The sequence below is a fragment of the Channa argus genome, chromosome 1 (assembly GCF_033026475.1).
Source record: "Channa argus isolate prfri chromosome 1, Channa argus male v1.0, whole genome shotgun sequence".
Classification (NCBI taxonomy): Eukaryota; Metazoa; Chordata; class Actinopteri; order Anabantiformes; family Channidae; genus Channa; species Channa argus.
Window position 1 is genome coordinate 22,564,141 of NC_090197.1, and position 23,330 is coordinate 22,587,470.

At 37.0% G+C, this 23,330-nt stretch overlaps 1 protein-coding gene across 3 annotated transcripts in view; it reads right to left on the reverse strand.

Annotated features, from left to right (window-relative positions):
• Positions 1-928: 928 nt before the first annotated feature.
• The window catches only part of ctdp1 (CTD (carboxy-terminal domain, RNA polymerase II, polypeptide A) phosphatase, subunit 1), a 58,179-nt gene continuing 35,777 nt past the window's right edge, over positions 929-23,330 (reverse strand). For 2 of the 3 annotated variants that reach the window (XM_067507851.1, XM_067507842.1), the window contains exon 13: positions 929-1,738. In XM_067507851.1, the coding sequence (XP_067363952.1) occupies positions 1,558-1,738 (181 nt within the window). In that variant the 3' untranslated portion in view covers positions 929-1,557. Of the gene's footprint in view, positions 1,739-1,766; positions 2,624-23,330 lie in introns of those variants that run through there. The other variant, XM_067507860.1, reaches the window with a different exon arrangement.

Here is a 23,330-nt window from a genome sequence, read left to right on the forward strand (position 1 = left end):
TATTGTGTTCGTGACACATAGCTCTTTCACTAAGTAGCATGTCCTGGTGGGAGTCTAACAGTGTCATTCAGATAATCATTCTAAGGTTTAAAATCCAGCAAAAACAAAACATCAAACGCAAATGGACTTTGTAGGCAGGAGAAATTATCTCATGTGTGATAGAAGATGCAGACAAGAATTCAGCTCTGATAATTTAGAAACACCTTTATTTAACGAAATTATCTCTTCTCTGAAGGTCAGGTAGGAAATAGACCTTACAAATACTTTACATGCCACTTGCTTTGATCAAAAAAATCACAATAAAACCACCAAGAACACAAAACAGGATAAATCACTGTAAAAATAAAAGTGGTATTTGTTGGTTGTAGTAGGTGAAAGGGATTTGAAAGAAAATAGTTTTTAGTACAAAATAATTCAAACATATTCTCTCCTGCCTTATTCTACAGTAATTACAAAACATATTCGTAAATCTCAATTGCGGATGAAGGAAGATCATTGACTGGTTAGAATTCTTCGATGACATACACTCAGTGATGCCAAACAATCATATACTCACACTAGGCATTGCCAACAACTGATGTTTGTTGGGAATGCTGAGATGGAAGCTGTTCTTTCACCCAGAAATATATCGCCATGGGTCTGCTTAGTTTAGTTTTAGGTTCACAGGTTTGCATGTTTACTGTAAATGTATGTTTTTGATAGCCATCCTAGGAGCCATGGTACTAAGGTGGAGTTAGAAGCCTTTGAGATGCATATCTCAAAACCTGAGCAGAAAACTGTTAAGTGAAAAAATATGTAATCTGGATTTACCCTCATAGCAACAGGACCTCATAGAGTGTATAAGCAGAGCCAATCGATAGTCTGTCCTTTTGAACTATATGATAGAATAGTTGGCCGACGAGGGGGAAGCTAAATTAACACTCATGAAAACGAAAATATACTGCGATTTTAATTGGATTGAGTTTACAGTGACAGAACACCACTGCACTAGTTATCACAAAAAGAGAAGCTTGTAGTTATCAAATGTACAAACACTATCACGAAGGAAGAAACAACTTGAGAAAACACATTCAAATGTCAAGATCTGCTGGTTGCTTTATAACCCTAAAACTGTTGAAGACATCAAAGGAAAAAATAAAACTGGAAGTAAAAGTTTTAGCTGCATGCTTTGGCAAACCTACCCCACACTCTTTGGCATTTATGACCAGCAAAAATTTATGGTTTATAATTTCATTTTGTTTTCTCAATATAAAAAGTGAAGTAGAAAAAGTAAAACAGGTATCAAATTTAATGCCTCCTACGATTTATCTTACAATAAAATGTTAACAGCAAAGTTTTTTTTACACCAAAAGGGCTATATATGAATTCTACAAAAAGTCTAAGCCTTTATTTACACAGCAACATGTCATTTCTGTACAGGACATTCATTTTTATTACAGTACACACTCATGGCTCATACATCCTACACACCAAGTTCCAAAGCAGAAAAATAAAATTTAGGTACCGCTTGCAGGGATGACTGGGGTTTGATTCTGTTCAGTTCCTTTAGGTTCCATGTCACATAAAGTCATTGAGCTCTGCCTCCAAGGCGGCAGCCATCTCGTCAGCCTCTGAGCTGCTTCCTTCATCCTCCTCGTTGGACTCCTTGGAGGATTCATCAGCAAATCCTTCTACCTCTTCCTTATTGTCCACATCGTTTTCATCATCCTTTGCTTCGTCATGCTTCCGTTTGTGGCCCCTAGAGAAATGACATGGGCTGATTTAGAAATACCGCAAACTTTTAATCTGTGGGACTCTGTGGGTCAACTGCCACCAAAGAAGGATTTACATTACAAACAATGGTGCTTTATGTAAAACCTATGCCACAATAATGCTTTTATGTTCACTTTGAGAATGAAAGGAAATTAAAAAACAAAAAACAAAACAAGAAATAGGCAGAAAGACAGATATAGAAACAGAGTGATAAGAGTGATAGCTAGCAAGATGGAGAGCTGGAGAGCTAGACAGATAAGACAGAGACAACCAGGGCATACAACACTGACCAAGACCTGATGGCTCAAATCATTAAAAATACACAAACACCAGCCTCACTTTAGTTATGCTTAGTTATCCATTAGAAACTTTGGTATTACAGGAGTTTAATGCAAAACGTTATAGCTAGTTCTTAAAATACAGAATAAATAAAATATTCCTTTTAAAAGATAAACAGACCAAAAGAGAGTTGGCATTTTCTACCTGCTTATAAGTATTTACAATGTGTATTGACTTTGCCTGACAAGCTTTTGTGTGTGTAGTCATATTACAGCAGGGTGACAGCACATGGGGAAGAGAAAGGAAAAAAAGGGAAGACATACAAAGCAGATCCACAACAGAAACTGTCTGAATTTTAAAAAAATCCAAGGTGGAAAGTGGCTCATTTAGACTTCTATAAGGAACTTTGTGTTTGTTATATTTCCTTTAGGCAGAGTTTAGACTGCAGACTGAGGCAGCATCAGCCCATTAACAATCTCGACTTTCATTCAGTCATTCATTCAGCCCTGGGTTCCTGTCTGCAGCCTTTTGTCACACACATGCACAGTTGGAGAGAGCCAATTAGAAACCTGGTCAATTTTCTAGTCTTGCTCTAAGGAGAAGGAAAATATAAGAATAAAAACAGAATTAATGATTTGTTTGTAGCACTGACAAAAGCATGCTGACAACAGTGAAACATAAATGTAATGTTTTCCAAATGTGTATACTGGAGACACATTTTGATACGTGAGAACTGGATTTTGGTTTCAGAATGAAAGCAAATAAAGCAAATATTAAGTAACTAGAAAATTCTTTGATATGGCCGTAAACACGCCATCCCTTTTTCCTTCTGCACCCCAGCCTCTCCATGACACACTCTGCAGAGTGGCTTACTAGCATGATGCTAATGAGGTGTGTAGGGGTTTTGTATTGGCCTGCCACTGGCTCTGCTGAGAGGGCCCCAATCATTAGACCACACTGCTGTTAGACAGCCTTGCTAACCTCCCACAACAGCAGGGCTCTGGTTTTGTGTTCATTAAAGGTCAGATGCCAGCTAATATCAGCAGAGAGACTCAGTGACATGACAGTTAAAAAGGACCCCCTGCAGACCATGTGGTTTGTGTGTGTTAAAAAGAAATGGTTGCACAGTGCTGATCCTCCAAATTGACAAGAATTTTAACTTTTAAAACCATAAGGCTGAGGCCCAGTGGATGGGGCAGTGAAGTGAGGCTAAGCTAATGACAAGAGATGAGATAAGTTAAGATATTTATTTGGTGACATTGTCAGAAAATGAGGAAACCACAATACCATTACTTATCCTGTAACCTGAGCCCATTGGTGACGAGCTGAAATGGAACCCTTTCTTTCAAGTGTATACGCTTGAAAAAAATGCAGACATGGATGGGGTGAGTATAAAATTGATGTGTGTGATTTTACACCCATAACCCACCATTTATCTCTCATCCCATTTCCAAATATTAACAGTGGAGACAGCAGGGGATGGGTAGGGATGAGTTCCTCCATCGCTCTCTGCTTTGCATCATTACATCCAATCTAGATCCTCGTCTATTAATCCAACCACCCACAGACACACACACTCGACATTCCCACCGCATTCATTTATGCTGGATCCAAAAGGGCTTTACTTGTAATCTACTTTTACTTTCTGCTACTTGCACATGTTGTTATACTACTCTGCTACAAAGGGAGCTTCCTGTAGATAACTACTTTAATTACATTTTAGGCATTTAACTAACACACTAGAGATACTGTAAACACCATGGAGTGGCCTCAACATGTAAAATGAGATTTTCATTTTGAATTGAGTTAGAGTTAGAATTTTAAATTATAAACAAAAAATGCTATAGATATAATTTACAATCAAATCTTTAAATGAGAGAATTATTGCAGTGAGAGGAGTATTGGAATGTCCCTTAGACATATTTATTTGATCAGTGTTAGGATAAGTATCGACAGTATTAATGGAATTAGGTATTAGCCAGATAAGTGTCTTTTTTAATACAATTATAAAATTCAGTGTATTCCTTCAGTTAAATACAGTTAGACAATGTGGTATTAAGATTTTAAATGAAATTACATTTTAATTTACTCAAATTCATTGTTCGTCTTCTCTGCATGGACTCATCATCATATGATGCTTGTTGGGCAGTTACGTGCAAACCAAACCTGAGGCAAGCACAGAGTCTGGGTATTGTGCGAAAGGGACACTGATGCTGACAACAGCCAGTGGATACACAACTGTATACATGGATATGCTCACCTTTATTTACATACTGCATTAGCAAGAACTGCTGATTGTCTCCTCAGATAACAGAAATCAAAATAATTAAAGCACTGTTAATAGGAGGGCTGTACCAGAATATCAGATGTATTTTTAGGTTAGGTATTTGTTTTTTTTATTTTGATATAAAGTTTTCCATAAATATGGGATGTCAATAAAGATTACTGGAAAATACTGCATTTTTTTGGGAGCAGATTCTTGTATAATATTATAGTAAGTTGTGGGAAGCATTTTCTGGACCAAATGCAACCTGTGTACTGCACAGGTAACAGTGCAAGTTAACATTGTTCTCAGCCACCACTCAATGACATCGCAAACTGCAAAGTCCAACCAACCATTCCACACAGTGTGGGACAACACAAATACGAAAAAAACAAATGCTGAAGAGTTCAGCTTCAACTAAGTAAAAGTACTTATGTTTGTGTACTTGCCGATACTGAGTACCAATATGAGTACTGATTCTTGTAGTATGACTTGCTAGAAAGTAAAATCTTTATCAATCCATTGCACAGACAGGCTGATGAGAGACACTTGCAGAAACTGCTAGACATCCCTAAAGGCCTAAGGAATTTGAGGGTTTGATACTCACTTTTCTAAGGGTCTCAGAAAAGTTAAATAAGCCACTCCTCCTTTAGGAGGTGTATTCCTGTTGAACTAAGTACTACATGGGGTCCAGCTGGGAACTAGTTGAAAGTGAATTAGATCCCGTCCTGGACTGAACATTTCTTTGTATCTATTTACATACATTTGACACAGTTTAAGTCCTTGGATAACAGGATTATGAAACACTTTATTTCAGTTGATCTTCATGGGGATGTTATACAATACAGGAATTTTGGCTGGTCCAGTAGTCAATAAAATGCTAACATATGAATAAGTGGAGGCTCAACCGAGAGCACTTTGAGTCAAGGTGCTGTCAATGACAATGAGTGAGGCGGGCCTGACCTGACATGTTATAATCACCAGTGGAATTCTTGTTATTTATGCAACTATTAGGCCCTTAATTAGAGTGAACACTGGCACCACAGCGACTTAATTGACCAATTCCACAACTGCATGTACTTTCTGAAATTAAAACTTGTGAATGGAACAAAATTCTGTTTCTTGCAAAATGCCAGAGTTTAGTTAGAGAGATTAGTTAAGAGTGAAAAAGATAATAAGATATCAGTTGTTATAGGCAAAGATGTTGATGTTATTTTCAAATATTATCTCTATTAGCGATGAGAGTGTAATTGCATTAGGGATATTTGTAGGATATGTTACATAGCGCTGGTGAACAAACTGCCTGCAGTTAGCCCTGCTTTAACACATCATTAGAGAGAAATAAGAAAAAATTAATCTGTGTTAGTCACAATATGTTTTGTGATTCTGTGTGCAAACGACACCCAAGGGAGCATCCAGAAAGGCCACACTGGGGAAAACTTTTACAGGAAGAGCAAGACTACAGTTTAATCTCATGTTGCAAAGTAACTATCTCTGCTGATAAAGAAGTACCAGCAAAAACTCTACTTAAAGCATCCCAAAGCAGACTTCAAACAAGTATGACAGTTCTGCTTACAGGAAAAATGTTAAGACGAGTTGGGAAAAAGGGGGAGTAAAAGGCAAATGGACAAGTACATGGTGAAAGAGGAGTAAACAGAGCACAGAAGACAGATGATGGTGGTAATGAAGTGAATAATCAAGTCAACTTTCAAGACTCTGACCAAATATTCTTGGTTTCTTAGGAGAAAAACTTTCTACAAGTTATTGAGGCTAAAGTCAACATCCAAAGGTCTCATCCCCAGAGAACTTGCTCAAAGATGTGAAAGCATGACCAGGACTAGTCAATGTTAATTCTACCCTTCTCAACAGGTTTTCATTTATATGGATTAGTTAAAACAGCACTTACTACCCAGATAAAAAAGGGTCAATGTAATGGCTCTTTACCAGTAGCAAGTTATTGCTTTGAAGAATTCTCCTAACAAGGGCACAAAGGAGAATATTCAGCACGGCTTTGGCATGTATCATACGGTTTTGTTTTCCCATAAACCCATTTCATTTACAGCCGATGTGTCCAATGCAGATGGCTAGATAAGCACTCTCTTCTTCTTTGCATATTCAATAGATCCATACCCAGAGAAGTGATAAGAAGTGCAGTTAAAGGATTGTTTTTATACAGACATTATCTTCCCCTGCCTGTCATCATATTATCCAACTGTGAAAATTCACAAACAGTAGGATAAAAGGACAAGCACTGATGTGGGAGTGGGGTGGTTTTATAGGGGAATGTCATCTTTGCTTACCAATGCTTCAAAACCATTCTGACGTTCAACATTGTTGCAAGGATATGAGCAGCATTGATACATGACAGTGCAAGAACAAGAACTCACACAATAACCCAGACTGCACGCTTTTAAGGCCCATTTCTGAAAAATACATGCTACAAGAATTTTGGCAGGGTGCTTATTGTGGAGATGTTTTGTAGGTTTGGAAGCTATTTAAAACTCCTCTAAACTGTGTACTGTGTCACATTCTTCAGGCTTGTCTACACTTGTAGTAGTAGTGAAAAAAAGAGAAAATGATACATTTATCGTTACATATTGAGTAGAGGAAGTTGATGGTTTTTTAGCAGCTCCAACTATCAACATGAGCAAGATGGTGAATTCATTGCATTGTCTAAACTAGAACAACTACAGACCCTCCAAAGAAATATGTGCAGTTAGTTCACCTGGGAAAAAAATAAAAATAAAAACTGCATTATTTCCAGCACATCCACCAGGAATGAAACACATTCTCATGAAAGTGCATCAATCACAGCTAAGGGGAAACACAAAGTCCACTGACACTGAATCCATAACTATTTTACTACCTCATAAAAATAAACATTTAACCTAGAAGTAGTAAATTGGGATACACACCTTGCTTAAAAATAAATAAATAAACACATTTGAGTTTTAAAATCAGTAGTCAAATATTTCACATGAGATAAATTAGGACTGCTGGAATATTTGATTTGATAAAAAACACAAAAACATTATTGTCCCAGAGCAACAAGTGCGATAAAGGTGTGATGCAGTGTGTCAGCTTTGTGATTCATTGTGTGTGTCAGTTGCATCAACCCACCATCTCTGTGCCTTAGACCGAGGCATTAGCATGAGATTAAAGCCCTCAGGTGTCCTTTCATTTAACTTAGTTCTTTTTTTTTTTTTGGTCTGTTTCCTAGCAGGACCAGCTTTGACAAGAGGATTTTTTCACAGAAGATCAAGAGAGATTTGATTACAGGGAGAAAAAACTGCATCCCCCCCCCCCCTTTTTTTTTTTATAAGGTGGGATATTTGTATAAGACTGTAGCCCATTAAGACAAGGCCTCATGCTCAGTACACACAAATCTATCAATCAATCCCTAGACTCAGAGCAAATGATGGTTGCAACATTTCTAAAATAAATTAGTAATTGAACCAGTCCAAAAGCTGCTTCCTTCTTTGTTAAACTCAATACTGCTGCCCTCCTTTTTCCATGCATCCAAGCATCCATGTCCATGACCTGGGTCTGGCCTCAGGTCATCTACTAGTTGGTAGTGCCCAGGAGTCATCCTAATAAGATGTCCAAACTACCTCAACTAGGTCCTGCAGCTCTACTCTGAGCTTCCTCCAGATGGCTAAATGCGATACCCGAGGCCATCTCTAAGGGAGAGCATAGCCACCCTATGAAGGAAGTGAATTTGCTGCTTGTATTCATGATCTAATATTTTTTCTCACTACCCTCATGATCTTCTGGCTCAACTCACTTTTTACCACAATGGTCCAGTACAATGAAACAATGTCCACATTGCTGTTAAAGCTGCAACAATCCCGCTTTTGATCTCATGTTCCATTTTACCCTTACTTGTGATGAAGACCCCAGAATCTACCCTAAAGTGCTTTACTTCGGAGTTACCAACTAAAAGAGAGCACACTGTTTTCCAGCAGAAATCCAAAGCTGAGAACTCAAAATACCCCTGTTCATAAAATATTTCGGTTTTTATTTTGTTTGGGGGTTTCTGTTCCTCTTCTCTTCCAGAACTATGCAAACATGTGACCCTGCTGTCGACTTCATTTCTCTTATCTTATTATATGCAGATAAACTGACAACTACAGGTGACACATAGTCTAAGAAATCAATTCCAAAAAAGTAGAGAAAAGGATGTACAGTGATGTGTTTATCTGAAGCTCAGACATCTCTGAGAAATGAATGAGCGCCCTGTGGTGATAATATCCCATAATATAATCAATACATATCAGGAATAATACCACAGTTTACCTGCCTCAGAGGTTTTTTAATTGTGGAGTGACTTTATGTTATTAATGGTATGTAGTCCAGTAATTTGGAAAAGTTTTTCATTGCAACAATAAAAACTTGCTTAAATATGCAACGGTCAGAAGTCCAGTTATTGTCACACTGGATACTGGGCGTAACACTGCACTGGACACAATAAGGACATATAAATACACTTTAAATAGGTACAGGGCTTACACACGATTGACAAAAGTGACAATTACAAAAAGTATAATCTGAGCTATCATGCCATTTGGTATCAATTTTGAGTCAAACCTTAAAAAGAATGAATTCTATATTTCCCATAATGCAACTTGAAATGTATCAATTGTTATACGGCAATTCAAATGTTGCATAATTCAAACGGTCTTCAGATTTGCAGGAGCAAACATAAAAATTAGGACCAAATGTGCTGTAGTATTGCCGATAAATTGGTGCATCCCTCCTCCTAAGGCACAATGCTGCTCTCTGATCAGATATGAAATAATTTTAAATTTCATCTAAAAGTTAAAGAAACACCCCTCTGTAGATATACCAAGAAGAAAGGATAATGCATATAGTTTATTATAAATGTTGGCAATATAAGATATTTGAGTTTAGAGATAAATTATGGTTGGACTGAAGTGTTTTAATATAGCAAAAATAAAGCTGCAGTACACCCTTAAAATCATGAAACACAACACTCTGATACTCCCACCTTCTCGGTGTATATGCTCTCATCAGTCCATGCAGTAGGTGGAAAGTACTGAGCAGTTTTGGAGCTCAAAGCATTTCCTCTCAAAGCCTAATTGCCCCTGTGTACTGAGGTGGGTCCTAATGAAGCAGTTTTTTTTTTTTTTAAACACACCTCCATTCTTGGCAGCTGCCTCAATCTAACCCTACACAGAGACCAATTTGAGATTTCAAAGCTTCAAGAGCTGTGTTTTGATGATGATTACATTTTTGACATTGCAAATTGTTTTTTAATTATATATTTTATTTCACTAATAACTATCTTGCATTTTGTTGTTTGATAGCAATTTTTCCATTTACTTTTAGTCAAATACAAAATTGGTTGCAGTGCATTTTCACCTAAAACAACTTCAGTTTTCTATATTAACTGCATGTTCAGCAATGCTCATACAGACACTAAAAACCAACAACTCCACTCACAGGAAATCGCTGTCAGTCTCCAAATTAAAGTAGCTTGTGGGAGACCTAGGTTGTTTTCCATAATCAATATAAACACATTAGTCAGACACACCACTCCAATCGACATATTGTTTTATTTCAAAAGAGATGGTCGAGAAATGTTTTTCAAAGTTGGACAAAATACCAGAGCTTTGCTCTCACGTGATCTGAGTAATCGAGCTTCAGCTGTGCTTGCACAAGATCTCAGTGCTAATGCTTAATCCCTTCATGAGAAGTTTCTTCAGCATCCTTTTGCAGTTATGACCAGCTTCAAATGTGATGCATAGCTGGACACCAGGTTTTGGCAGGTTTTTTGAGGCATCTTAGCGGATTCCTCATGGGCAATGACCCTCAGTTTACCAATATTTTTGGGCTTGCATGCTGCAACCATCTTTGTTAAATCCCAGCAGTCATTTAAAAAAAATAAATAAATCAAGTTCTAGTCAGGATACTGTGACAGCCTCTCCAGAATCTTGCAATACTTGTCCTTGGTGGACTTAGGTCTCTTACCTTTTATTTATTTATTTTTTTTTAAAACAATTCTTTTGACTTAGCTTTATTTCCAATATGCAGTCAAACATGAAACTCCATAAACCCCTAGCCACTTCAGAAATTCATTGTGTTCTATCTCAAGCATACCTGATGTAACTAATGAAGCCCTTGATTGGTTTTATAAGGTGTGCTTGAGACAATATCTGATGCAAATGTGTGCTCTTATGAGTAATGCTATTCAGGGTGTAGAATAATTTTAAGAGTGCATTTGTCCTTAAATGAACCATGTCTGAAAATAAATAAACATACCATCCACTGGAACACTGTATCTGGTAATGTGTTTTTAATCGTTTTTGGACAACAACAGAGGTCTATGACACAGATTAATAAATGAATCCAGGTTACAGATTGATGTAGTTATCCACTGTATATAAAGCCAATTCGATGATGGTTTTTAGAACTGTTCAAAATACAGATAATATAGAAAATAAGTGTTATCATAACTTAAATTTATCATTTAAGGATTGTGGTCGTCCTCAAGCCAATCTCAGCTTTCACTGAGTGAGGTAAATGGTAAATGGTCTGCACTTATATAGCGCTTTTCTACCTATTGGCACTCAAAGCGCTTTACACTGCTTCTTATTTACCCATTCACACTCACAATCACACACACACTCATACACCGATGGGGGAGCTGCTATGCAGCTGGCCAACACTCACCGGGAGCAACTAAGTTGGGGTTCAGTGTCTTGCTCAAGGACACTTCGACATGTGACCGGAGGAGCCGGGGATTGAACCAACAACTGTGAGATTGGTAGACAACCGCTCTACCTTCCTGTGCCACAGTCGCCCACAAAGGGGGCCAGGATACTCCCAATTCAATTCCAGCTTGGGATCATTGTTGCATGTGCCCCACTCAAGTTTATTCCCCAGTCTTTCAGCTTCAGAATACACAGTCCAATATTGTGGTGAAAAAGCACAAAAAAATCTCAGCCTCTCATTTCACTTGAATTAAAGTATTTTGTAAATGGCATAGGTACAAAGCTGAAGTTAACAGCTGAATTTATAAAATGAGCTGTCTAACTTAAGGATATGAAAATCTATACCAGGGACTCCTCACCAGTCAGTCATAAGCCCTTTAAAATAAAAGGTTTTAAAAGCCTTAAAAAAAAAAAAAAAAAAAAGCAAGTTGCCTACGACGTACAACAAGAAATCAGCTACTGTGAGCTGAATGTATTCTGGATAAATCTGATATTAACTATCGTAGTATATGAAGCACATTAAAGGGAAGTGCAAATGAAAAAAATAAAATGTATACATATAGAACAACATCATTATCAATATCAATAAAGAGATAGAGTATAAAAGGTACTCAAAAATCTAGAAAAAATAATATTCCTCATGCAGAAAGAAATTAGTGTATTCACTTTTCTTTGTGAGAAAAACAGCTTACACATATGTGCATGGGCGGTGATAAACAATGGTTAATAACAGGCCAGCCTTCCCCTGAGATTCTTCTCTTTCCTTCATAGTGAGATCAATCTGAACCACCAGGATAAATAGAAAAACTGCCTGCATCACCAGCTCAGAGCAGAGAGCCAGGCGGAAAAAACTGGGTCAGATTACTTGCGATTTTAGTTTTTCCTATTTACACATTCCTCCCTCCTCCTTTTTTCATATAAGAAAAGCCTGAGTAAGCATTCCTGTTTCTCAGTCTGTTGCCTTTCACACAGAGCAGTGTTTATCAGTGACAGGGAGCAAGGGGATCAGTTTATCGTTTCTCATGCTGCTTCCTTAAGAAACACATTGTGTGGGATTCAGTGTGCTCACGAAGCAAGGATGACAGCTTTCAATGTCTTTTAAACCTATATTACATCCAGAAAAGTGCTTTCCTACATGTAGCATCTTTCAGTGGACCTGTGTGTGGAGTTTGCGTGTTCCCCAGTGCTTGTGTGGGTTTCCTTCAGGTTTTTTTCCCCACAGTCCAAAAACATGCATGTTAGGTTAATTGGTGAAACCTGGTTGTTTATCTGTATATGCCTTTCTGTGAAAGACTGCTGGCCTGTCCAGGATGTACCCTGCCTCTTGCCAAATGACAGCTGGGATAGTCTCCAGCCCCCCGGTCCCCCGTGATCCCAAAAAGAATAAGTGGTTTAAAGATAATGGACGGATGATCCCAGTCCAATTGTAGAGAGGCACAAAGAAGTCAGGCATATAAGAGTGCAATGGTAGTGGTGAAGAGCTATTCATTTGTAAAAGTTTTTTAACAAGGCTCATCCATTATCTTGAGTTTTGCTGCATTCTCATTATTGTAATTTGATGAATACTGATACATGAGGGGCTGTGCAGAACAAACCAGATATGTAACAAGTAGGATATTTTACATCTAACAAGTACTTGTCTTGTTAGTGTTGTGTACAATCTTTATATTCTTTACTGCAACCAACCAACACAGTTCTTTAACTATATATAGGAATTAAGCCAAGAAGAGCTAATAATATTTCCTATGGACATGCACCCCGTGGGATTAATAGGTACATGTATGCCCAGGTCAATTGGCAACCATATACAGTATGGGTACTGCTGATCTACAAGGTGTGCATGTTTGTACTGTTTAACTCTGGACAGCATGGGAGGAAAAAACAAAAGTTGTTGGCTGCTGAAGAGTATTTGTACCTGCCAGAACAGATGATCCCAAAGCCCTGTCTAAGAAAAACAGCTATGACTGTATGTCACCAAAAACAGAGCACTATAAACGCAGCAAGCTGCGTTTAGATATGAATCAGATGCAGAGGCAAAACAGTTTTAAGCGACAAGCTAAATTTAATTATGCGGTTTGTTTCAGTTTCATACTGAATGTCAGACACCTGCATAAATTCAAGCTGTAATGGAAGACATTTAATTAATCTGCAACAAGCATCGACATGCCCTGCAGCAGACGACAGATATGAAAGCTTTACCTTCACAAAAAAGAGAAGAAGAAAAAAAACCCAACATCTTTGATGTAATAAAAAAGCTAAATCTATCTGTGAAAAGAAGCAGGGTTTTTCTAAATGCAAATTTAATTATTTAAGCTGATGCTGGAGATAAAGTGCCATTACAGCAGTCTTCAAAAAATCAGCCAATCCCTAAAAACAATTACCCAGAACAGGGCCCGGGGGTACATACTCTAATTGGAAACCTTGTGGAGTCCAACTTACAATACATGCCTGAGAAAATCAGCATTATTTTACCCCCTTTATAACTGTATTAGCCCCTTTAGAAAAGGAGCTGTGAATTGTGCCAAGCACCAACTATTCAAATATAGCGGACATGCTGTAAACTTTTCAATTATCAAAATTATTACAGAATCTAAAAAAACACTAAATCAAATATCATGTTACCCCAAATAAAACTAACAAACAACATTTACATTATTTACAATCCAGTTGTTGTTACAGTAGAAACATTGTTAAGGTAATTTGTGAATTTCTTTCTCACTAGTCATGTTTTTTTGCCTGGGTCAAGTAAAGTGTCTTCAGGAAAGTGAAATGCATTGTGCAGTTTTCCAATTAGATAAGTGAGAAAAACATGTGATGGTCTGCAGTGTTTCCTAAACATCTCCCAATATCAGCACTGACCAACACATATTAATTTTCTTATTTTGTAACTATTTCAATTGGTTAAAATCTTATTTCATTGTAGAGTTGTGCACAGCAAGTTTATTCTTCAGTGTTCATCTTAAAGTGTCCACAGTCTCCCATTTCAGTTGAACTAGAGACCAGGTTATTTTTTTATGTGACGCTCTCCTAACCCTCTTAAGAACTCCACTAGGCATTATTAACCCGGATCTGCATTACAAATGATGCTTTGACCCTGTTTTAACTATAATATGAACGCAATTTAAATCAGTCCTTCAACAGCTTTTAGAGACATGAGCTACATCCTGCCAGTCAAATTTATACTGGACAATTATCTGTATTGTAAACAAAGCGTAAAAATATAAATGGAGTAGCTTCACATTTTGCTGATCGTTTAACACTGATAGATGGTTTTTCTTGTTAAAGCAGAACTGAAAGGTGCATCGACAAACACAGACACAGTCTTTAAACCTGTCCTATGAAAGACCCAACAACAGTATCGGTGTTGCTGTGGTAATAAGTAGTAAATAAGTTTTGTTTTCCCTAACCATTAACAAAACACACTCTACTATATCAAAATAGTATTAAATACTACCAATGAGCTAATCAGTAGTTTGACACAGATTTTGATTTTGCCTTGATATGAGGACAATCAGCCAAAGCATAGCAGCTCTCCAAAACATATTCTGGGGCAACCAGACCAAAATTTAAAAAAACAAAGTTCACAAACAACATCCATAAAGTATGGGATTTGTTTGGGCTCCATTGAATTTAAATGTTAAGTTATTTCTTCTGCTGTCAATCTCATTCTCTGGTTTTATCATGACCTGTGATCCATATTTTTGGTTTATTATAGCTCACATCTAGTTAATTCAAAACTAAAATCCCTTTGTTACCTATGTTTTGCATGTTATAAAAATAGAATATTTTTCCAAATGCTATTTATTTTATTTCTTTTTTAATAGTCCTACATTTCTATTTTGGAAAAGCAAGTTTGGCTATCCGGCAGGTAAACAATCTCAGCTACTCACAGAAGGGCAAGTGGAATGTTTTATCAAGATGGAAGTGCATTTAAGAGATTTGTTAGATCCAGGGTTGCCATACAACGGTGTGGTCTGAGTCTGAAGTTTTTGTCTTAAATTACTGACACAGTTATTTATTATACCTCATACAAAGAGCTAAATTATTGTACAACACATCTGGCAACAGTAGTTGATCATTAAGGATACACACTATTCATTTGGATTTAAAGATAACTACAGGACACATCTTTGTCTTGTAATAGATCTCAACTCATATTATTTATGTGAATACAAGTAGTGCATCGATCTACTTTACATTCTGCATAGGACACCAACAACTCTACCATCATGAAAGGACTTAAATCCTTAACTTTGCCTGAAAGGCAAATGCGGGGTAAATTATATAATTACAGAATGGCAGTTATATGGTTGTATATATGTTCTGTGCCTGTGTGAAAGGGAATAACTGCTTAATAATTTTCAAAACTTGCTTTCTTACATCTATTTCTGTTCTTATGCAATGATTTGCTAAGCTGAAGAAAGTGCTCTCTCTTAACAACTGAACCGCTGCAGATTCAACATGCTGAACTGGATAAAAAGCCACTGACTGACACTTATTCACTTGTTGACATTTGACTGCAAAATATAAAAGAATATATTTATAGACTGATGTATTATTCATTTGCTTAACCAACTCTGTAGCAAAACATTATCGGAGTATTTAAGAAATTAGAAACTGTTTAAACGATTGACAATTGCCATACAATATACCCACAATTAATCTGAGCAAGACTGAAATAATTTATACTAGCTACACACAAGCTCTGCAAGAACAGAGATTTCACACTGAATGATTAAAAGCAGTAAAATCAAAGATAGACATTTCCTGAGAACATGTAGTCCATATACAATGCTTTCTGTTGATACCCAGTAATAAGAGCAGAGTGCCAGACTATACACCTAGTCCCCTAAACAGAACTGTAGGCTAGAGAAGAACAATATTAAAGTTTGTGGTGGAAGAACAGAGCAAGGCAAGAAAGAGTGTGAAAGGAAAAAAGCAGGACATTCCCATTCTTAGTGCCCCGAGTTGGGCTATATTTAAATTGTTCCTTTCATTTTGGACAAAGCACACACTAAACAAAAGGCAAATGGTGATAAGACTAACCAGCCCTGCCACATTGTTTCTCTTCCACTGTTTGGAGAGGAGGCAGATAAGCAGTGGGATTTAAATAATCAGCTTTTTATACAGATATAGCTTCTTTTCCCATTAATAAATTGTTTTATTATCAGAAATGTGCTCCAGATGCCATTATAAATGTTTACAAATGTTTATAAATATTTACTTAAACAAAGTAGAACGTATTATGGTATGTCTCAATGCATAACACGATTAAAAGATGTTTGAGACAAAGCAGCTCTAAAGACCACGAATAACCAGCAGTCATGTTGGTTGTGTCGCTGGTGTGGCCAACAGCCCTTTTAGAAAAAAAAATAAAAAAAAACCTAAAACAAAAATGCTGCACGGACTATGGTAACCTCATTTAATCTTACTTTTTCAAAATACCACTTATGTACAGACCACAACTAAATCAAGTGGAGGCCTAGTGGGTGAGCCATGAGGGGGCAGCTGCATTGCAATTTGATGAGGTGATGAATGTCAAGTATGGTAATTTACTGTAGCTGCACAAACTGTTTATTGAGAAATGTTGACACCACAGAACTTGCACTGTGTGAAAGCATCTATTATTTAATTAGGGAAATTTGAGTTGTGGTGGGTGGTCAGGGTTCACTGCAAACAAACAAGCCATCACCGAATCTTTACAGACAGGGAGGTGTAAAAACATGGCAAGAGATGGCACTGACATACTGGGCGGCTTTCAAAACACATGTATAGATTTCACAGAGTACACATTTTCAGCTTTGCCTTTTAAAAGAATGCATTAAAAAATATTAAAGTGTAGTTCTGAAAATTGTTATATCATTTTGAAATACCACTTTTCTTAATACAACCCCATTATCCCCAGGGAAATATTTCCCTGCTGTTTTATGTTGCCTAAAGTAAAGTTTCATGTTAAATGTCCCTTATTAACTTCCTATTCACATTTACTCCCATTTTGCATAATTCCATGGAAATATAATACAAGAACAAATGAAAACTTACCTGTAGAAGTGACTAAACAACTGTAATCAGACTGGCTTATTATCATCTGAAAAAGACTTTGAAGTGTATTCCAACACAGGGCATTACACCACTGATTAATGAATATACTGTATATGAGGACAAACCATACTTGACAAAAAAAAAAAAAAACTTCACTGCCTGTGCAACATTATAATGTGTTGGGGACATATTTATGCTCAGTTCCACCACTGTATTACTGATTATATTTTATTACATATGTCAAATGTAGGAACAGTTACTATTGGTTTTTCGCCGTCTCACTAGAGGAAACACTCAGTATTAAATTCACCAGCCTCCAAATCAAGTTGTTCCACTTTTGTATTTTTTATTACTATTACTATTTTTATAAACTATTGCTTTGTTTTGCACTTGTATGTTGTAACCTGCTTTGAGTAAAAATTAAATTTTATGAGTTTTATTACAGGCTAAGAAACAACAAAACATGAAGATTAACAGGGGTGATTCTGGGGTTATACCCACTCCACAAACCTCTCTGCTCTGGTCGGCCCAAAAGCAGATGTCTGCAAGTTGGCCAATCGGAACAGATAAGGTTCGATTGCAGTGTAGCAGTTGGAAGAATGTAACTCCAACCAACAGTTTCTTACAGAGAGCAAGAAACCTGATTAGCACCCTGATTAGAAGCAAGTGATTATTGGAATAGTAAACCATCCAAAGTTATTTCGGTAGAAATCCAGAATAACGTTGCATGCCAACTTTAGGATTACTTTAACCTGTTAGCATGGAATGACAATCATAGCATCACCCACTTGTGCTACAAGGGACTTAAAACAAATTCACAGTTCAGGGTTGCAGTGCATGTCTACATCTTTATAATCTTGACTTTATTCTGTAAAGTGCCCTGAGATGACTTTGTTGTGAATTGGCGCTATATAAATAAAAGTTGAATGTCTGTAAACAACTAAATACTACAGCTTTAGCCCAACAAGTAGAAAATCACCACATTTGTTTTTTGTTTTTTTTAAAGTATGGATGCTTGGAAAGTGCATCCTAAATGTATCTTTCTTTTACATGTCAAAGCAGCACTATCTAAACTGTGTTCATGTAAATACTGCAAACATCCCAGGCAGGGGACTGTGGCTCAAGATGCTGAGTAATTGTCCACAATTTGTGAGGTTATGTTTGCAGACAGAAGCCGGCTATACCCAATTTACTGACATCGCTTTTGATGGTTTCTAACAATCAAGTTAAACTTGTTCAAGGAGTTCTTATTGCTATTAAAGTTGTCCGTTTAAAATTGCACATTGATTTTGTAGGCCTTGTACTGAAATGACAGAGACAATGGTGCAATAAGCCAGAATAGTTTCATCAGCCTATGTCTAAAGGTCACCATGGTGGACAAGTGTAGTATAAATATCATGAGCTGTCAAGAGAATACAGAGGTAAAAAAGATTTCCTTGAAGGAAAATCTGCACTTTATCAAAGAAAGAACAAGAGAGTAATACAATTTGATGTCTGCAGAATAAATTGCACATCTTCAGAACAGCGACCATCTGAAAGCAATGACTTTGTTTTTTGTCAGAATGTGGGTGAGTAGACAATAATATAGAGTTTTTTTGTCTCTGGCTCCTTTACTATCATATAGAATGAAGAGTCAACAACTACCTGCCTATAACCTCTTATTTCACAAACCAACAGTTGATTAAATATAATGCAAAGCAAAGGAAACATCTCTAAAGAAATAAAAGTAACATTAAACACATTACATACTGTAACATTCCCAAGGCGCCTGACAAATTACCCAATGTAACAGGCAAATTAACTCTAATGTATCTTGGGTGCCAAGACCAAGGTTGTGCATACTGCCTCAAATATCTTCTGCTTTTCCTTTCGGCTGTTCCCTTTCAGGGGTCGCCACAGCGAATCATGTGCCTCCAACTAACCCCATCCTCTGCATCCTCTTTTCTCACTACATACATAAATCTCCTCTTTGGTCTTCCTCTAGACCTCCTGCCTGGCACATATAAAGCTATTGAGACTTCTAAAATGACACTGTCTGGTGCATCCTGTTTGCCTGGATATTTCTTAAGATGTCTTAAACTTGACTTGACTTGATCCCAAACTGAACTGATGTGCCACACACCTTGTAAACACTGTCTCACCATTGTGGACGCATTAACAAATATATAACTAATAGGACTGCACACATGCCACATTTGTCTAGACCGAATACAAGTGCTTACATTTAAGCACTGAACAATACACTAACAATCTTAATAATTATGCAGTTTCTCAACCATAAAATTAATATAAAACTTTGTGCCTTTAGAAGAAGTCTTCATTTTCGTGAACTCCTTTATTTTCTGATTGTTCTTAAAAATATATTTATAACTTCCAAAACTAACTTAGGCTAAAACTTTATGTATTTGCACTGCTATCATTTCAATCAAATGTAACTTACACAACAAACTGTAACACACTGATACTTAGCCTTTTTAGGACACTGAGCAATTTTAATTTGAAAAAGTGTGCATGCCGGTTCTGGTTTATAGCATCATTATCTCTTCTGCTGTTGCCAAGAACAGACTCTGATGGACAACCTACGTCAGTCTCAGTTTACAAGTCTTCAGGAATTTGACCACCTTTTTATATAAATATGTAAGTCAAGATATTTAATGGCAGGCCTAAAGAAAATCAGTGCTTGGCTTTCTTTTCATTCACAACAATTGACTGTAATCAGCTAAATGCCACCGTGTGGGGTTAGTGGGTGAAGAGAGAACAGTTTGTCCTCTACAGTTGTCTGATAAATTAATGAAAGGTTTGTTGTGTATATTAGGCTTTGTTATCTTGAGGAAAATACACAACTCTGCTCGATCTCCAACACAGACAGCAGGAAAGTAGAGCTGTAGTCAATTTTACTTCTGTTGTCATCACTAAATTATGACCAAACAGCTCAAGTTCCCAAAGCTTTTGGAGACACTATTAAGAGAAAAGCTAAATACATTTTAATTAATAGGCAAAAACAGAAAGTTTGGCTGTGTTCATATAGAACCGCAGTGGTTCAGAGAATTCCTTAAGTAGGTGGTAGGCACCAGAATACATTGTGAGGAAAAAAACAGGACTTGGTAAAACTTAAAATTAAGCTCACAAGTAGAATCCCTCCAGAAATGTATAAATCTCCCTTAAGCTATGTATTTATGAAGAGATTCCTTCTACTTTGATTCCATTTCAGGTCATTTCAGGACCTGACCCAAAGGCAGTGTTGGTCCCCACCCAATTCAGGTATCGGAATTGGACATTCCCGAACATAATCCACAATGAAAATATCAAGCAATGCAAGCCACTAGTAAAGCCATTAGTAAAATTTCATTTTTAACTTTACAAACTGCTGCACAGTGTTTTTGTATCAATTGACCAATTTAACTCATGGATGTTGTGAATAATACATCTTTGAACCAGCAACTACAGACCATATGTATTTACCTTAGTAACATTGTCAGTCTTGACACCTGCCCTGGATATACAGTAGCTAAAATGACAGCTGTTAATGACAGAAATTCTTTCTGTTGTTCTAATTTTTCAACACAAAATAAACAATACACATACTGAAGCACTGTCCTTTAAATCAAAATTAATAGATTGGCTCACATTTCAAGTTTCCCAACAGCCCTTTCCCATCCCCAGCCGGTCCAAGCCCAGTAGAAATTGGGGAGGGTTGCGTCAGGAGGGGCATCCACGTAAAAAAATCAACATGCGGACAATGATCCGCTGTGGCGACCCTGAACTCACGGGATAAGCCGAAAGGATGACACACACGAACACAAAAAAAGCTCCTATTTCAAGTTTGATTGTTAAGTATTTGAATGAAAAATTGTGTCCTTGAGAGTGATTGAATCCAAAAGAAATCTCATGACTACTTACTGTCTTAGTTACACTGCTGGTAAAACATTGACATCAAAGCTTTAATAATTCATTTAAATAGAACAAAGAATGCCAAGTCACCATCAACAGTATAGTACATACAGTATAAGACTTATCTTAGACAATATCTGTTAATGCATCTGAGGTAGAAGTCAGTCTATAAGATCTTCACTTCAGTTTGACAGTGGTCCATTTAGTTGAATCCATTTCTTACACGCGCCTCAGGCTCATTCCTTTGGCTTCAAGAACATTCATTTAGATAAAAGGGCACGTACCATTATGTGAAACATTTCCCAATGTGCCTTTGGGTTTTTCTCACGTCAGAAAAGCATGTGACAGCTGCAATTAATGTTAACTTCACTGTTTTGATGCTACAGTCCTCCTCCGTTTCTCTAGTCAAACGGCACAGTGAAAGCAGGAATTACATTCAATATCGTAGCATCAGCTTTGAGGCAGAACAGCTAGGGTCTTTTCTAGTAGTGTCCACTGATTAACTGCAAGATTGTCCGGCAGCTCAATTTCAGATCCAAATGCATTAAAAAGCCTGTTTCTGCTTGATTGGATATTGTAGCATTTAACATACCGATATCAGTATATGGACATATAGACATATAGACATAGGCAGGAAATTTGAATTCTAATTTTCGTTACAGTAGTGATGAGGCAGCTAGCTTCATTATATGTTGCCTTCAAAAATTCCAAAAGTTGACAGGGCTGTGGCTGAGCCCTGATGATTTAAAAATAAAACAGCCAACAATAATATGCTTTTCTTAGCATATGGCAATCCATAGCCTCAATTTCAATGAAACCAATAGTGACAGCTCAAATACCCAAAAGTTATATTTTCCATATTCAGGAAAGTAAATGTATTAAATGTATAATCTTAAAAATGTAAGAAAAATCTATTGAAATTGAAAGGAAAAACAGACAATGTGTGAATAAAATAGAGAGGGCAGGAAGGGATGTAACACTGTGAGAGAGAAAAAAAATTGCTGAAGCTTCTTGTTAGGTCCAGGTCATTTTACTATTCTATGCAACATTCATGATTAATTGGTTCTCGGACTGTAGCACTGCTTTCATTTTACAGAGATGGTGCAGTCAATAATAAGACATAACTTTAGGCTCTGCTGCCCCACCACACATCTACCCTTAGATTAATTAGAGACCACAATTTAATCACTGAGTTGAAGGATTTCTGGATCCTTGCTGGAATCGAACCACTCACCCTGTGGTCCGTGGACGACTGCCTTTCCAACTGAGCCACAGCTGCCCTGCTGCTGATAATAGGAAGGTCAATTCAACAGTTTCCTATTGTAATAGTTTTAATTAATTCTTACATTACATTAAATTTATGGTTCGGCATGTGATTAGTTCAGACCAACTTGACCCAATACTTCCACAACTTGTTTTTTTAGGTGCTTCAGTAATGTATGTCTGATCAGCACAGCTTTGCATGGTTGAGATTTCTTCCACCTATGCATTCTAGGTCAAGCCAATAGTGAATTTTAAGAACATTCATTGCTTGCCCATAATTTAAGGTCACTGTTGTTCAAATATTATATATATTTTCCTACCCCGAAATAAAAGGTTGACCTTTACATAAAAGTGCCCTACAGACAGGTGTCTATCATAGTTCTGTTTCCTATTCTCAATATTCCTTGATTATAATCATAAACAATATTGCTTTTTAATAGTACACTCAAACTAGTCAGGGTTACTGGATTTAAAATCATGTTACATAGAAGCTACACTAAAGCCAGATTTTCTGCCATGTTGCAGTGCAGTGTGGCATTCACAGGAAACATGCTTCAGACACTTTCAATGCCATCATCACTGTTCATTATTATATATGCTGGATTCTTCACTTCCATTTTCTTTCAGCACCTTTGTGTTCGAACAAGTAACACTGATGGTAAAGATAGCACAGAGAAGCTTGTGTGTATACATGGATAGATGGGTGTATAGATGGATGGGTGTATAGATAGTTAATTTTTTTTCCTCTTATATGTTTTTACGGCGGCAACAGACACATTCATATCCACCTCTGCAGCCTTGGTTTCACACATTTTAAGGTTTTACACTTTGCTGTCTCACAACCTGAATGGAAAACTTTAGAACTCATTTGCCCCTTCCATCACCTCCATTGTGGCAATGTTATAATAGCATGCTCACTCAAGCTGACAAGTTTAACACTTTCATTTTCACTCGGAAATAAATACACTCTAGAGATACACTGTACAGGAAAAAGAACTGATGATGGATCTGAATGAGTGTGTCTAACCTAAAGAAACAGGAAATCAGAAGGGTGGACAGCTGATAAAAGCTGATGTTTGAGAAGTGAATAGTGCTAAACGATTAAA